Here is a 17,146-nt window from a genome sequence, read left to right as displayed (position 1 = left end):
TCCAGCATGGAATTCTCTTTCTTGTGAGAAGGTGGCCAGCAGGTTCTAACAGTTTTCTTTAAAGACATTATTTATATACTTCTTTCTTTTTTCCTCTACTGCCATATAAGTCTTTATACCACGTGTCTATATTTTTGCAGCCACTTCGAGGGCTCTGCTGAACTTAATTATGGCACCACTCTTCAAAGTGGTTTTTTTTTTTTTCCTTCATTTGTGCTTAGCAGCTTAGATGTGGTTGGAGATAAAATCAGTTATTTTGGGGCTGGGCATGGTGGCTGAACGTCTGTAATCCCAGCACTTTGGGAGGCCAAGGTGAGCTGATTACGTGAGATCAGGAGTTTGAGACAAGCCTGATGTGGAGAAACCCCATCTCTACTAAAAATACAAAATTAGCCAGGTGTGGTGGTGGTGAACGCCTGTCCCAGCTACTTGAGATGCTATCCCAGCTACTCGGGAGGCTGAGGCAGGAGACTCATTTGAATCCAGGAGGTGGAGGTTGTGGTGAGCCGAGATCGCGCCATTGCACTCCAACTTGGGCAAAAAGAGCGAAACTCCGTCTTTAAAAAAAAAAAAATAGTTATCTTTAGGAATGAGGCATAGAAATTAAGAATATTGGCAAAACAATGATTGCTAAAGTGAATTGTGAAGTAAATTAAGTTAAAAGAGAACTAGGCATGGTATTATGTGCCTTAGTCCTGGCTGCAATGAGACTGAGGTGCGAGGATTGCTTGAGCTCAGGAGTTTGGTCCAGTCTGGGCAACACAGGGAGACTCTGTCTCCAAAATTAAAAGAAGAGGTTGGGCATGGTGGCTCATGCCTGTAGTCCTGGCACTTTGGGATGCCAAGGATGGTAGATCACGAGGTCAGGAGTTTAAGACTAACCTGGTCAAGATGGTGAAACTCCATCTCTACTAAAAATACAAAAAAATTAGGCGTGGTGGCAGGCACCCGTAATCCCAGCTACTTGGGAGGCTGAGGCAGAGAATTGCTTGAACCGGGGAGGTGGAGGTTGCAGTAAGCCAAGATTACGTCACTGCACTCCAGCCTGGGTGACAGAGAGAGACTCTGTTTAAAAGAAAAAAAAAAAAAAATGAAAGCCGGTGGTGAAAGTTTGAAGGACCCAGGGAAGTACAGATGCTGGTGGTGTCAAAGAACAAGGGTAGGAACGTCACCAGATAATAGTGTTGGCAGTGCAGGAACTGTGGGTAGGGAGTGAGATACCTCAATTTGTGATTTCTGATTGGCAGAAAGTTCTAGGGTATGGTCGTGTGAGTGGGTCTCTGAATTGAGTGGAGGAGAAAATTATTAAAAATGAGAAAATCTTGGGACTTACAGGATAGGTTGTGGGATGGTATTGTTGCATTTGCCCAGTGTAATGACAAGAGTTGACAGAGAAAAGAATATTGACCTAGACTTTAATAAAGGATTTGGGAATGACAGAAGCCATGGTAAAAATAAGGGATAGTCAGATGTTTGGGTGTTTCCCCTGGGTGGGTCTGTCCTGTGTCTGGACAATTATTACAAGATATTTACATTGTAACTACATGTAATTCATATAATAGTTTTATAAGTAATAAAATGTAGTTTAATTAAAAAACATCTTTGTCTTACAGAATGTTTAGTTACCAAAAAAAAAAAAAAAAATCATTATTTAAAGGTAATTTAATAAGGTAGTCCAAAGGCATGGACCCCAAAGTTGTTTCAATAACGGCCTCACACTGTGTATTACATGGTATTCTAGAACTTTAGTAATTTAGGTAAGAAATATGAAAAGTATTTCTATTTTATTCAGAAGCTGATGTTTGTTGATATAATTTATTATAAATGTATTAAAGGTTAGATTGTTAAAACTGATGAAATAATATTTTACAGAATGTTTAACAAATTAAAACAAATTTTTTTTAGGAGACAAGGTACCAGCTTCTTCAGTTACGCCCAACACAGCGTGCTTCCTGGATTGGATATGCTATTGCATACCATTTGCTGAAAGATTATGATATGGCCCTAAAACTGTTGGAAGAATTTAGACAAACTCAGCAAGTAAGAATTTTAACATTTCCTTCTACCTTCACAAACCGAGTAGTTGACTTCTAAATTGTGCCTGCCCTCAAATGTGAATTAAGGTCTTTGAAACCTATGAAAAACTTTTTGACGTAATTGGAAACAGTTACAATGTAGGATTCTCTCTCTCTCTCTTAGACTCTCTCTGTCTCTTTTTTTTTTTTTTTTTTTTAAAAGAGATGGGGTCTTGCTATGTTGCCCAGGCTGGTCTCGAACTCTTGGGCTCAAATGATCATCCTGCCTCAGCCTCCCAAAGTGCTGGAATTACAGGCATGAGCCACCACGCCTGCCTCCATGTCTACATGTGGATTCAGCTGCAAGTTGATGGAGATGATGCGATTGAGTCACTTCACTTAGAGTTAATCCCCCAATCTTGAGTCTCTTTTCCACTCCTGTGTTTATGTCATTTTATAATCTTGACCCTGTCTGGAGTTTTTCAGGACAGATAGACATTCTCCTTAGTAATTTCTTCTTTGTAGATACTCTAGACTTGGGCTTCCTCCACTCTATTTTACTTATTCCTCCTTTGCATTCTGTTTTCCAGAAATTTGTTGAAATTTTTTTTTTTTTTTTTTTGAGACGCAGTTTCGCTCTTGTTACCCAGGCTGGAGTGCAATGGCGTGATCTCGGCTCACCGCAACCTCCGCCTCCTGAGTTCAAGCAATTCTCCTGCCTCAGCCTCCCGAGTAGCTGGGACTACAGGTGTGCGCCACCATGCCCAGCTAATTTTTGTAATTTTAGTAGAGACGAGGTTTCACCATGTTGACCAGGATGGTCTCGATCTCTTGACCTCGTGATCCACCCGCCTTGGCCTCCCAAAATGCTGGGATTATAGGCGTGAGCCACCGTGCCCGGCCTTGAAATCTTACGTAGTATGTTCTGTTTATGGGTTTTTATGTCTTTTAATTGCTATTTTACTTTCCAAAGGGAGGAAATAAACTGTGTAGTAAGGCCTCCATTTTTACTTAGGTTTTTAGCTTTTTACCTCACACCAGATAATTCTTCATTAGACTAGTTCTTTGTCTTTATCCAGTAATCAAGTTCTGACCAAAAGATAGCACTGTATAACATTTGGTGGACTTGATAAAAAACTTGCCTTTTATTTTTTTTATTTTTTATTTTATTTTATTTATTTATTTTATTATTATTATTATTATTTTTTTTTGAGACAGAGTTTCGCTCTTGTTACCCAGGCTGGAGTGCAATGGCGCGATCTCAGCTCACCACAACCTCCGCCTCCTGGGCTCAGGCAATTCTCCTGCCTCAGCCTCCTGAGCAGCTGGGATTACAGGCATGCGCCACCACGCCCAGCTAGTTTTTTGTATTTTTAGTTCTCCATGTTGACCAGGATGGTCTCAAATCTCTCGACCTCGTGATCCACCCGCCTCGGCCTCCCAAAGTGCTGGGATTACAGGCTTGAGCCACTGCGCCTGGCCCACTTTCCTTTTAAACACAAAATTACTACATTTTGATGGTTAAATTTAGGTTTTTGCAATTTCTGTTTTTTCTTTTCTTTCTTTCTTTTTTTTTTTTTTTTTGAGACCAGGTCTGAATATGTTGCCCAGGCAGGAGTGCTGTGGCTGTGCGCTACAGTCTGGAACTCCTAGGCTAGAACTAGGACTTGAACTCCTAGCTTGGACTACTCCAGAGACTGAGGCAGGCGGATAGCTGAAGACTACAGCTCTACCAATGTACCTGGCAGTGTTGTTTTTTAGACATAATGCTGTTGCATTTATGTCTATTATAGTCTGCTTAATAGACTATAGTATATTGTTAACACAACGTTTATATGCACTGGGAAACCAAAAAATTGTGTCACTCACTTTATTGAGGTGGTCTGGAACCAAACCCACAATCTCCAAGATATACCTGTATTGATTTTTCTTCACTGATCTTTTATTCTGTAACCTTGCTACACACTTCTGCTAATTCTAGTAGGGTTTTTTTTTTTTTTTTAGATTCTGTAGTATTTCAGCCATTTTTATATTTGTTTTTTTGTTGTTTTTAAAAAAGTTTTTTTTTTTCTTTTAAATAAGAGGCAGGGTCTCACTATGTTGCCCAGGCTGCAGTGCAGTGGCTATTCACAGACATAGTCCCACTGCTGATCAGCACCGGAGTATTAACCTGCTCTGTTTCCGACCTGGGCTGGTTCACCCCTCCTTAGGCAACCTGGTGGTTCCCCGCTCCCGGGAGGTCACCATATCGATGCCGAACTTAGTGCGGACACCTGATCCGTATAGCGCACTACAGCCCAGAACTCCTGAACTCAAGGGATTCTCCAGCCTCAGCCTCCCGAGTAGTTGGGACTACAGGCACATGCCACTGCGCTGGGCCATTTTTATATTGTTTGTAGGATTTGTTGACCTCTATAACTTGGGGAGAGAAAGAAGTCTCACCCCATTATTTGTTTTAAGTAATGCATTCATTATTTGTTTTAAATAATGCATTCATTTTTGGTGCTGTTAATCACTCTTCTGTTTCTGTCTGCTTGTGGGTTGCTTTCTTGTTTGTGTGAATGACTCTCCTGAGAAGGCAGTTTAATATAACTGCTTTATGTAATTATATAAATAAAATAATTTGGTCATTTTTTTTCAGGTTCCTCCAAACAAAATGGATTATGAATATAGTGAACTGATATTATACCAGAATCAAGTGATGAGAGAGGCAGATCTGTTTCAGGAATCTTTGGAACATATAGAAACATACGAGAAACAAATATGTGATAAACTTTTGGTGGAAGAAATTAAAGGTAAGTTGGCTTGCCTTTTTTTAATTGGCCTCAAACAGAAAGCAAAAGAACTATATGTTTTATTCTCTCCAAAGTCTTAACATAACTTGTTATGTATTCAGCAGGGTTCTAAGCACTTTATTGTTAAGCCATTATTAACTTATTTAATCCTCATAACCACCCTATGTTGTAGTTATTATATCTATTTTGAAAATGAGGGGAACTGAGGAACTGAGAGATTGACTAACCCCAAATCATACGGTTTAGTAAACTGGAGAGTGCTAGATTTGAATCCAGATTTCATTCCCTTAATTGGTATATTATACTGCCTTCATATTGATTGTGTATCTCTGTATGTCCGTATGTAGTTAAATACGGTGAGAACCATAATAGATGATACTGGGATCATCATGAACACAAGGGTCGTTTATTTTCATTATGGGCTAATTATGAAGACAAGATCCCTATATTTTTAACAGCATTCATCAACAAGGGGTCAGACAAAAATTTTCACAAAGCTTTACTTACTATTTTCCTTTCCCTGAACAATATTGTATTAAATTGAATGTCCAGCCAAAATAATAGTTTAGAACTAACAGTTGGATGACCTCTGAAGTCTGAAGCTTAATAAAAATAATAGCTAATATGTATTTTAAAACTCTTCTGTTTGAATATGGTAATTGCTTAAACTGCTTTATTTCATTTAATTTTTTAGGACTTTTAAGATGGGTACTGTTTGTTAACCCCGTTTTATAATCGAAGAGACTGAGGCTTAGAGAGGTTAAGGACTTGCCCAAAGTCACCCAGCTTTTTAGGTGGTGGAGTTAGTTTCCAGGCACATCAACACATCCTTCTGACTTCAGAGCTCTTTTTTTCCCTAAGAAATAGACGTTTTCAGGACAGTTTTGGGTTCATAGTAAAATCTAGAAAAAGGTACAGAGTCCCTCCCTCCTGCAAACCCCTGGCAACCACTGATGTTTTTACTCTCTACATAGTTTTGCCATTTCCAAAATGTCATGTAGTTGGAATCAGTGTGTAGCCTTTTCAGATTGGCTTTATTTTTGCCAAATCATTTCTTGCCTGAGAAAGATTGGCTTCTTTCACTTAGTGATATATATTCTTTTTCCCATGTCTTTTCGTGAGCCTTTTACTTTTAACCACTATACTCTTTCTGGTTAATGTATATAGCATGTGAGTGACTTAGTTTTTATTGTAATTAATATCAAGACCAGTATTAATGACAACACTTTTAAAAGTTATTGATACAATATGGGTAAATAGTGAAATATTCTGGTCTCTATCTTGTTCCACTACTTATTGATGGGAGCAAAGGAAAAAAAGGCAATTATGTTTCCTTCCTGAAATATTATTGCTGTTTCTTGATTAAATCTTAACTCCCTCAGGTTGCTGTTTCTCTTTCTTGATATTTCTCCTGTAGCATCTCTAGGGAATACATTCAATATAATCCATAGATTAGATTATTTAATCTTTAAAAAAAAGTAGGGAATGCATTTAGGTTAGATTATTTAATCTTAAAAAAAAAAAACAAATAGGGAATGCAATTTTGAAAAGTAAATATGATACAGTGAAATTAATTCAAGTTAAAAACTTCTAGGCCATGCATGGTGGTTCACATCTGTACTCCCAACACTGGGAGGCTGAGATGGGAGGATTGCTTGAGCATAGGAGTTCAAGACCAGCCTGGGCAACATAGTGAGACTCCATCTCTACAAAAAAGTTAAAAAATTATCTAGGTGTGGTGGTGCATGCCTGTGGTCCCAACTACTTGGGAGGCTGAGGAGGGAGGATTGCTTGAGCCTGGGAGGTTGAGGCTACAGTGAGCTGTGGTTATATCACTTGCATTTCAGCTGGATAACAGAGCAAGACCCTGTCTCAAAAAACAAAAAAAGTCCTGCAGATTGCCTCATAGTCACATTTATCCTTATAGTGCTAGTGAGGTAATTTGGGGCCATTAATTTGAATATGCAACCCATGCTCTATATTATCTGCAGAAACAGATATGGTATTATTTTTAGTTTTTCACAGAACTTTGCAGGTCCAGAGAGACCTTTGTTATTCACACAGTTTTTGTATGTGTGTGTGTGTGTGGTCATTAATTTATTATAATCCTTTAAAAAGCCTTAAAAGTTAGAGATTTTCACTTACTTATGAATATGTAGGTATATATTTATTTGTCCTATACATTCCTCTAGTAATAACCTTCGCTTCATGGTAGTAGCAGATAACAGATGTTTTTGAAAATGAAAAATGCTAATGTCTATTATATCTGGGATAAGCAGGGTAAAAATTGGCCAGAAGTTAATTGTGGAGGAATGGGGCATGCTTAAAGTTTTAAGTAGCACACTTTTATGTGTATTCATTTTGTGACAAGCAGTGGTAGATTTGGTAATTATTCCTAGTTCAGTCTTATTCTAGAGTTTGAGTGATACATAATATAAAAATAGTAAAATAGTAGTACATAAAACCTGCTAGAATATACTGCCTCCTCCAACATAATGAAGGGAGAAATAGTATGACTTGAAGACATTTTAAAGGGTATTTATTTGAAATAGATTGGGGAATGGGAAATCTTGGGGGCAGAAAGTTGAGGTATGTCCTTTTTTGAGAATATCCCTTTTATATTGGACTAGGTATGTTTTCCATAATTTCTGAGCGGTCTGGGTCCTCATTCTCCACACCTGCTCTTGATTTATGTGGCTTAGTAAAAGGATTTGACCTTTTACTGACCTTTTACTGAATGGACCTGCACATGAACATGGCTTGTGTGGTTTCTTGCTATAAAGCAGTGTTTGGTGTTGTAATTTCAGAGTTAAACTTCTCTGATTTTAGTGACTTTGAAAGGAAACAATAAGAATTGAGTGGAGAATTAACATATGAACTGATCAGTAAAGTTGTATTTAAATCTTGAGGTAGGAAGATAGGAATGTTTCAGTAGAATTATTTGTCAGTCTAATTGATGTGTTTGTGTGTATCTTTAGTTATTTCAAAGGGTATAAGATATGTGTAATGCAGAAGTTTTTTACTAACAAATTAATGTCCTACGTATGTATTTGGAGTGTTAGAGGGAGCCAAAAATGAAGGGTCATTTCTGAAGGCAGGCTATGCTTAGTCACATAAACTGCAACATGCCCCAAGGGGAAGCATACAGAATTCTCTCTTTTTAACCATCTGTTCACTGGTAATGCTTAGTAAAGTCTCTGGGGTCAGATAGATATTTAATGTTTAAAATGAATATGTCTTTAAACTTAATTTTAGGGGAAATACTGTTGAAATTGGGAAGATTAAAAGAAGCCAGTGAAGTGTTCAAAAACTTGATTGATCGGAATGCAGAAAATTGGTGTTATTATGAAGGCTTGGAAAAAGCTCTACAAATTAGTATGTAATAATTTTTCTCCCTTTTCCTGTAGCTACTGTTTTGAAATATGACAAAATGTAAAGTTGTAATAATACTTGAGAACAAATAATTTTAGCATTCGTACTCATTTTTCCATTGAGTAAACTTACAGGTTAAACATGGGAGTAAAAATGAATTCAAGTAGCTATGCTTTAAGTGTAAATGCTTGCAGATGTTTTAGGTTCCTTGACCCTTACCTGTGATGGTATTGGAAGGTGAGGCAAAAACAACAAAGCCAAACCAAAACAAAACAAACCATACCAATTTAGACTAGAGACGTGGGAAAGAAGATGACCATTCCCTTTCTGGGAGGTGTCATGACTTTAATATTTAAAAATCGTTAGAAGTTCATTACCCTCAACCTCTACATATAAGAATTGGTCCAGAGAATTATTGTTGAGGGTATTCTCTGATTTCAAATTAGAGCAAAGTGTTACATATCTTCTTTTGAAATTAGGTAGCCCCGACCCTTTTCGGAAATCTAGTGTTACTAATATTTTTATAATATTTTCATTATTAAGTGTTGGTAGGAACAGTTAATATTTCTAAAATCATATTTACTCATGAATAAATATATTTCTGAAATAATTATGGGACTGGCTCAAAGATGTTGAAACAGCAGGATTTCTTTTTTTTTTTATAGAATTTTTAAATTTAAGAAGTATGATAAATAGGTAGCTACCCACATTGATTTATAGTAGTATAAACTACAAGAAAAGTTTAACTGTTGTATCCTCACTGGTATTAATTAATTCTGCTGTGCTTTTTGTGTTTAATATTCAATACTACAAATGTTAAAAATTTATTTTCTTAAATATTTTTAAGAAAATGATTAAAATCACAATATTGATTAAAGCAGTATTTTGAAAAAACAGCAAAACTCATATGTGTGAAGGTTGAAAACATGGGGTAACTATGATTTTTCTTTAAACTGCCAGTAACTGACATTACAATTAATAAAAAATATTTTAATGTTTTAGTAAAATGAATAATATGTTCCATATGTCGGGATTCTTGGTTACTATAAAGTGTATTGATTACAAAACTAATTACACTACTTTATTGTTTTAGGTTCCTTATGACCTTTCCTTCCCCTTGGTAAGTTCTGGAGCTCCAACTTGTGACTTTAATTAGAATATTGAAATTGTTTAGTTTTGCCTTAATTGCATTTATACAGCTTGTTATATCTGGGGTAGTGGAGAAATTTTTTTATATTTTACACTTGTTATTCTCTAAGATTAGGTGTGAATATGAGAATATTTTAAAAATACTTATATGCAGTTGCATTTATATGTTAATATAAGGGTCTTTAATATTTTGTGAAGTCTCCAAATCATTAACAGAAAGCAAGATTTTCTTTATTTTTTTCACATATCCCTGGTCTTAAAATCCAACCACACTGGAGCTCCAAAACATATTATTGAGGGAAGGAATGAGTCTAAACAAGATCACACCTCTTGAAGTGTAGTGTTTACAGTCTTGATACTTTATATTAATCTTGAGTATCAATACTTGATACTAAACACTACATTTACTGCAGAGATACCTTGTCTGCTAACACCCAGGGTTACGTTTAGGATAATTACTGTTTTGTGGTCTAAATTAAAATCTACTTAAAACCTTACAGTTCAAAAACAGGTTTGTTTGCTTTTTCTTAAAATTCCACTATAAATTATCTTATTGCTTATAAATCTCTTTGTGAATTATGCAGGATATTATTTTAGAAAAATGAACTACACCCAGATCCTGTTTGCTTGCATACTGTTGTTTCAGAGTATCATGTAGTTTATATATAGATAGATCCTTCATGTGGTACTATAAAATTAGGTGGCTCTTGGAAGGGAAGATAGACCTTTCCGTTAGAAGTATATTTTATATCTTTGGAAGGATAATGGAGTTTTATTGAAGATTTTAAGTGTTAAAGTTAACATGGAAGTTTACTTTATCTTTTTATATTTTAAACATTTGCGTCATAATCCTAAAACTGTTGCTTCTTTGAGCCTAATCAACAGACGTTATAGGCCTTTATGGGGATTTATGTAGGTTTTTTTGATTCAGAGCGTTTATGTAAGATACGTTACTAGAGATATGTTATAAAAAGATTTTCTTTTCCCTGAGTTGTATGCTAAAGGAATATGAGAGAAGTGCAGCATATCTTGAGTCTGCGATGGCTTGCATATGTGATTTGGGTTCTACTTAGAATCTTGGGATGAAAGACGTTTTGGATTTCTCTGGAGATGAGTTTAAAATGGTGACTTAACTGATTATAGAATTTCATCATCAAAGTGTTTTAAATGTCATTTTTACCAAAATTGAAAGCAGCTTTAATATTGTTAATGCAATTTTATTTATAACATAATTTTAAAAATTTGTTAGCATTTTACCATAAATGAAAATTTTGATGCTATGAATCTCACCCCTGTTTACTGATAATAGGCACTTTAGAAGAGAGGCTTCAAATTTATGAAGAAATTAGTAAGCAGCACCCCAGAGCAATTACACCTAGAAGATTACCTTTGACTCTTGTCCCAGGTAATATTAGGATGTCTTTTATAATACTAATTATTTGTCAAAATTACTCAATGTTACTTACATTTTAGAAACATGCTTCTGGTGTAGAGTTTATGTCTGCAGCTATCTTGGATTTAGGACTGAACAGTTATGAATTTATTATTTATATATTAAGAGAGTTATACTTCAATGTGTAGCTAAATGTTGATTTTAAAATTTGAAGTTATCTATATAAATATAAAACTGCTTTTCTTAAGTTGATCTCACAGAGGTAGAAAGTAGAATGATAGATACCAGAACTGGCAAGGGGGCATTGGGGAAGATGAAGAGTGGTTGGTTAATGGATACAAACACACATTTAGATGGAAGAACTAAGTTTCAGTGTTTGCAGAATAGGGGGACTGTAGTTAACAACAGCATATTGTATATTTCAAGATAGCAAAAAAGAGGACTTGAAATGTTCCTAACACATAGAAATGATAAGTAATCGAGGTGATAGATACCCTAAATACCCTGACTTGATCATTACACATTCTCTGTATGTAACAAAATATCGCGTACTGTGTAAGTATGTACAAATATTATGTATCAGTAGAAAAACTGCTTTTCTAAGTGACTTTTAAAAAAGCACTATATTTAGAAGGTAAATTCCCTATAATTAATGACAAATTATATGTGGTATCATGATTTAAATGGTAAAAGTTTTGATTTTTTTTTTTTTTTTGAGACAATATCGTGTTCTGTCACCCAGGTTGGAGCTGGAGTGCAGTAGCACAATCTCTGCAGCCTCAAACTCCTGGGCTTAAGCTATAGTTTTGAAGTTTTATATCTTCTTTTCAAACAAATTGAAAGAAAAAGTTGTGAGCTGTTTGCATCCACCACAGTGTTTAAGAACAGAAGTCGTCATTTATTCAAGAGTTAACCACTTTACCGAGTTTTGCTTTTTATCACGTCATTACTTTTATTATTAGAGCTCCATGTATTTTGTGTCCCTGAAAACAAAAACAGCTTTTGTACTTTATAAAAATTGGGGTACTGTGGTATATGTTCTGTGATTTGCCTTTATTGTACAATAGTGTACTGTATTCATGACCTTGAGCTGAATTATTGCATATAGCTGAACTCATTTTTTGGGCTACGTAGGAGGTAGACAGTATATTAGCTCTTCAGATAGTTAATGTCTTTGTTCAGTTCATGTTTTTTTTGAAGTCTATTTTTGTAAGTACCCTTGATTATGAATTATATATTGGAACTTCTGGTATTTCTTTTGATGCAAGTCAGACTCTGGACAGCTAATATAACTTAAGTTTCTAGGGAGGTGAGGAGTCTATTTTCTGTTCACATTTATAGTGGCAAATATTTGTTTAAATAATTTGGTTATAATTTTTACCAAAAGATTCATGAAAATTAAACATTTTTAGTTGACTGACTTGTGAATTATGTGAAATACCTTTCAGAAATGTATTGGATTAGACAGTAGACAGGAATTCATTTTAAAGATTCGTTTTATACTATTGCATTTCAGTTCCATAGATGAAGAGTAGTATTCTTCTGATCCTCCATTTTTTTGTTTTGTTTTTGTAGAATACAGAGAGCAGATTTCTCTGATGTTTTCTAGGGAACATTAAGTCCAAGTAGATATTAATAGGCTTGGTTGGGAGGATGTTGGTATGCTTGAGCTGTTCTTTAGCCAAGTAAGTTTGGGAAACTGGATTAAACACAGCTATCAGGTTTCTACAGGACTTCTTGGAGCTTTTAATGTACACTTTGTGAATTTCAAAGATGGTAGTATATGCATACTGAGGAGTATTTTCCCTAATAAAAGTGTTTTGTGGAAGATGCATATACTCATATTTCTGTATTTATTCCTCCTCCTCTTCGTTTTAAAAAATAGCCTTTTGAAATATAATTTATATACCATAAACTTCACATTTTAAAAGTGTGCAATTCAGTGTTTTAGTATATTAATCATGTACAACCATCATCTCTGTCTGCTTTCAGAAATTTTTCATGACCCCAAAAAGAAACCCCATACCTATTTCACTCCCCATTACCCCTCAGCTACAGTACCTGGCAACCACCAATCTACTTTCCGTACCTATGGATTTGCCTGTTTTTGGACATTTCAAATAAATGGAATCATGCCTTATGTGGCCTTTAGTGTCTGGTTTCTCCTCCTTTTATTGGTCTCAGGGTGTATTTTGTGTTTCACAATATGTTGTGGGTGGGACTATTTCCTTAGGAACTTTAAAATGCATTCATATGCTTCGTAGGAAAGAAAAAAAAACCTCACTTAGCTTTAAGATTATAACAAGACCTCTTTGTTCTCTTTTTCTCATTTGGAACATGGGGCTTCAGATTTATACTGCCTACATTTATTTCCATAGACAATATAAGTTTACTAAAAGCCCTCAATACGTGGCAGTGTATGGAAGGAAATATATTTTTACTGAAAAAGCCTAGAATTTTTTTATTGTAAAGTGTGATTTAGGTTAAAGTGAAACCATCCTAGAGCCTCTGGGACATGCTGTCTTTGAAATGCCATGCAAATCTTTTTACAAATCAGATCTCAGTGGAGCATTCTGATGCCATAGGCTTTCAAGGTCATCATCGCTGTGAGGTTCTGACATATGGGTATTTACAAAGCTCCAGTGAATATATATAAAATTATGCAAATACTTAATTTTCTCTGTGCAGAGCTGAATATTTCATGATTTTTTTTTGCCTGTCTGGAAATACTTTTATGTATAATAAGAAAGCCTATCTTGGCATTATCAAAAGCAGTAAGATCTTTCTCGAGAAACATGATGTATCTTGAGAATGCATGGTGAAAGTTTTGAAAAAAGCTTTCAGTATTTTAGGTAAGAGGGCTTTGTACCAATAGAGCATAATAAATATAAAACAATACGTAAAAAACTACACCCAAAATATTAAGTGCTCTAAAAATAATGAAGGGATAAAGCTACTTTTCATCATGTCTTATTATGCACTGGCTGAAGGGTAGAGAGAGGGAAGGAAATAATCGAGAGTATTAAACATAGAATACTAATTAAATTTTGCTCCATTATTTAGAATGGATTTCCAGTGAATCAGAAACAGTCTCTTCTTGCTCTTTACACTATCTTAAGAATTAGATGTAAACGGGGCCATCATGTTTTGGGGACGTCATGCTACCTAGCTAGATGAGAACTATTCAGGTAACCTGTTTTGTGAGCAGTAATGCTAAACAGGCACATAATAATTAATGGAAAAAATAAGATAGATAACTCATAAGTAATTTGGGAATATGGTGTGTGACTGAGCAGTTGGGTAAGCTGTGTATAGGCTTCTTGTTTAGGTGATACATTCACAGTTGCAAGTTAGGTAAAACGGGTTTGTAAGTTTATAAGTGAAGTCTTTTTCTTGTCTGTCCCCTGGCAACTAAGTTTACTTCCCTGAAGACATCTCTTGTCATCAGCTGATGTTGTATTCTTCTACAGATACATTGTGCATGTTTAAGCAAAAATGTGTGTGGGAGATTTGTGTCAGGTGTCGCTCCTATTTTTTGCAAAAGTGCCGTAGCATGGATTGCTGTGCACCTGAGTTTTCTTTTCACTTATCTGTATTTGGAGATTAGTCCTGGATCAGCACTTAAAGAGCTTCTTCATTCTTTTTCATACCTGCACAGTCTAATAAATCAAATTTGCCAGTATGATCTGAATAGACTGAGAAAGTTGATCAAGGAGGAGTTCAGAGTAGCTTCTGCCATGAAGATAAAATGCTTGTTTTCTTAGTGGGTGATTCCAAGCATAGAAAACAAAACATTAATTCTAAAATATAAAAATTGTCAGATATCAGAGAAGATAAGGAGACATATATTGAGTGATTACTCTGTGCCAGGACATTGTTTACTGCTATATACATACCGTGTTTGAGCCGTGAAGAGTACTGTTGAGGCCAGTGACAGTATTGTCTTCATTTTACAGTGGTGAAACCGGGGTTTTTAATGGACAAGTTATTTGCCCAAGTTTGCACACAAATAAGTGGAGAAATCTGCATTTCTGTCAAAAACAGCATCTCTTACTGTCTACTACAATATTGTTAACTTTTGTTGTACACCAGAGGGATTATTGGAAAGATTTGGTCTCAAACTATTTTTGATTTTTAAGGAAGCAATGGTGTATAATGTAACCCAGGATGGATGTTGTCTCCATAATCTGTGATTTTTTTCAAGACCAGTACTTTGTGTATGATTGAATAAGAAATTAGAGATTATCTGAATATGATCTTCATAGTTATTGGAGTTAAATTTTTATGACATCTAATTGAGTATGCATACCTGTTTTGTTCAACATGGTCAGTCATAACAAAAACCATTTTGGGTTGTTAGAGTTTGTTGTGCAGTGTTGTGAATCATTAAGAAACTTTAGGAGGTCATTTCAGTCGTCTTACTTGAGGCTAAATCATTCATGACATATATGTGTATGTGTGTGTGTGTGTTTTTTTTTTCCCCCCAAATGATTAGGTAAATCCATGTCCTTAACTATTAGTCTGTACTCACAAAAAGTTCTTACATCTTTGTATTATAAAATTAAAATTCTTTGAATAGTCTCTGCTTTCAAAAAATGATGACAAAAATCATTTGTAGGGGTTTAGCAATGATAGAATTATTTACTTGATCTTGCAAACAGAGTATTTATTTTAGTTCTAATGTTAGAATGCCCAGGGCTCAGTCTAATGTCTAGCGTAAACTTACTTTACTTTTATTGTTGGTCTCACTCACTGAGATGTTAAGTTCTATAGGGTAGAATTTAAAAAAATTTTTGTTTTAATTACTATTATATCCCTAATACCTAGAACAGTGCCTGGCATGCAGTAAGTGCTTGACATATGATTGCGAAATAAATGAGTGAAAGTGAATTTTGAAGTAAATGACAAGTACAAATTGATTTGGGATAATTGTAGATAACAGCTTAGTGTTTAAAAAGATCTTTTGACTATCGCTTGAATATAGTGCAGGTTACAGTAGTCTGCTACAGAGTGCTTTTATGTGTATCTGCAAGGTTTTGAGCTGTAGACTAAGTATGCTAGTCAGTGAGAGATTAAGAAAGATATTTGATACTGTGCTATATTCAGGATAGTTGATCACTTTTACTCTACTTAAAACTATGTGACTTTGGGGGTTTATAAATTGGATAGAAGCATAATTGTTTCTGAGGGAGCTGCATTTTTATTTAGAAAATCATTTTACGAATTGTTTGCATGAACCAAAGAATAACAAAGTATGCTTTTGTTTCTAGGTGAAAGATTTAGAGAACTAATGGATAAGTTCCTGAGGGTTAACTTCAGTAAAGGCTGCCCACCCTTGTTTACTACTTTGAAATCTTTGTATTACAATACAGAAAAGGTAAGATTTGGTATTTATTTAGATCTGCTATAGTCTTTTTTACTAAATTATAGAAAGATGTCCATGTAAATAATGTGCTATTAATCATTTTTTCTATTTTAGTAATGTTACTCACTTTCAGTCTAATAATGTCCTGGAATCATATGCCTGTAGTGTAAGTAATAGCAAAAGAAATGTCAGTCTGAAATTTACTGAGTAAAGGGTTTATGAAAGCACTAAGATTATAAAGGTTGTTTATTTTTAATGGATATACTTTTTTTTTAAGTGGGATTTTAAATTTGACATTATTACCAAAGGTATATATTTAACTATTCTGTGATGATTATTTTATGGTACGATTGTGGATTTTTAAATTAGTTTTGCATGCTTTTAAAGTTAGAGCTTGGATAATTGAGTTAGTGCAACAGTAAAATGCTATTTGGTCAACAGTACAAATTACTGTTGGTTACATTTTAATAAACACAGTAAGGTTACATTTTAATAAACACAATTTTAGCTATTTCTTGAATAAAGAATTGAGTATCTTTCTGCTTTTTAAAATTAGAAAATAGGTGCTTAAATCAGAAAGTTAATTAAAGCTAATAGAAAGTAAGTTATACTTTTATTTCCAAGTGTTACTTCTTATTTATTAAAGTCTAAAATCTTGTCTTTTCTGTAATCAGTTTTTAAAAGTTATTAGTGGATAAGGAAAAGATTTTGTTAGAAATGCTAAAAGATTTTTAAACTATAATTTTATATTTACTTAGCTTTGATTCATAATAATTTATAAATTTGCAGTAATTGTGAATAATAAAATGTTGGAAACATTAGTTGTAGGTATAGCTGATTGGCATTTTCCTACCTGTGGCAGCAGGTTTCATAAAAGAAACAACTGATGATATCTACTACTCAATTAGAAAAAAATCATGTTTTTTTTTTTTTTTTAAAAAAAACAAAACCTTAAAAATCTTTAATGTCTGTTGTGTGGTTTGACTGCAGTGTTTCTGTTGTCAATTTTTTGAGAAATAGTGATTGATTCCTACGTAAACACGTACCCGGTGCCTAC

At 34.6% G+C, this 17,146-nt stretch overlaps 1 protein-coding gene across 5 annotated transcripts in view; it reads left to right on the top strand.

Annotated features, from left to right (window-relative positions):
- The window catches only part of NAA16 (N-alpha-acetyltransferase 16, NatA auxiliary subunit), a 61,084-nt gene that overhangs the window by 11,357 nt on the left and 32,581 nt on the right, over positions 1 to 17,146 (top strand). For all 5 annotated transcript variants that reach the window (XM_039473385.2, XM_074387791.1, XM_074387790.1 and 2 more), the window contains 5 exons: positions 1,906 to 2,040; positions 4,657 to 4,810; positions 8,066 to 8,185; positions 10,641 to 10,736; positions 15,995 to 16,101. In XM_039473385.2, coding sequence (XP_039329319.2) covers positions 1,906 to 2,040; positions 4,657 to 4,810; positions 8,066 to 8,185; positions 10,641 to 10,736; positions 15,995 to 16,101 — 612 coding nt within the window. The remainder of the gene's footprint in view (positions 1 to 1,905; positions 2,041 to 4,656; positions 4,811 to 8,065; positions 8,186 to 10,640; positions 10,737 to 15,994; positions 16,102 to 17,146) is intronic.

This window comes from Saimiri boliviensis, chromosome 16, assembly GCF_048565385.1.
Source record: "Saimiri boliviensis isolate mSaiBol1 chromosome 16, mSaiBol1.pri, whole genome shotgun sequence".
NCBI classification, from domain to species: domain Eukaryota; kingdom Metazoa; phylum Chordata; class Mammalia; order Primates; family Cebidae; genus Saimiri; species Saimiri boliviensis.
The sequence above is the reverse complement of the archived record's forward strand: the minus strand, read 5'-3'. Positions and strand labels throughout refer to the sequence as shown.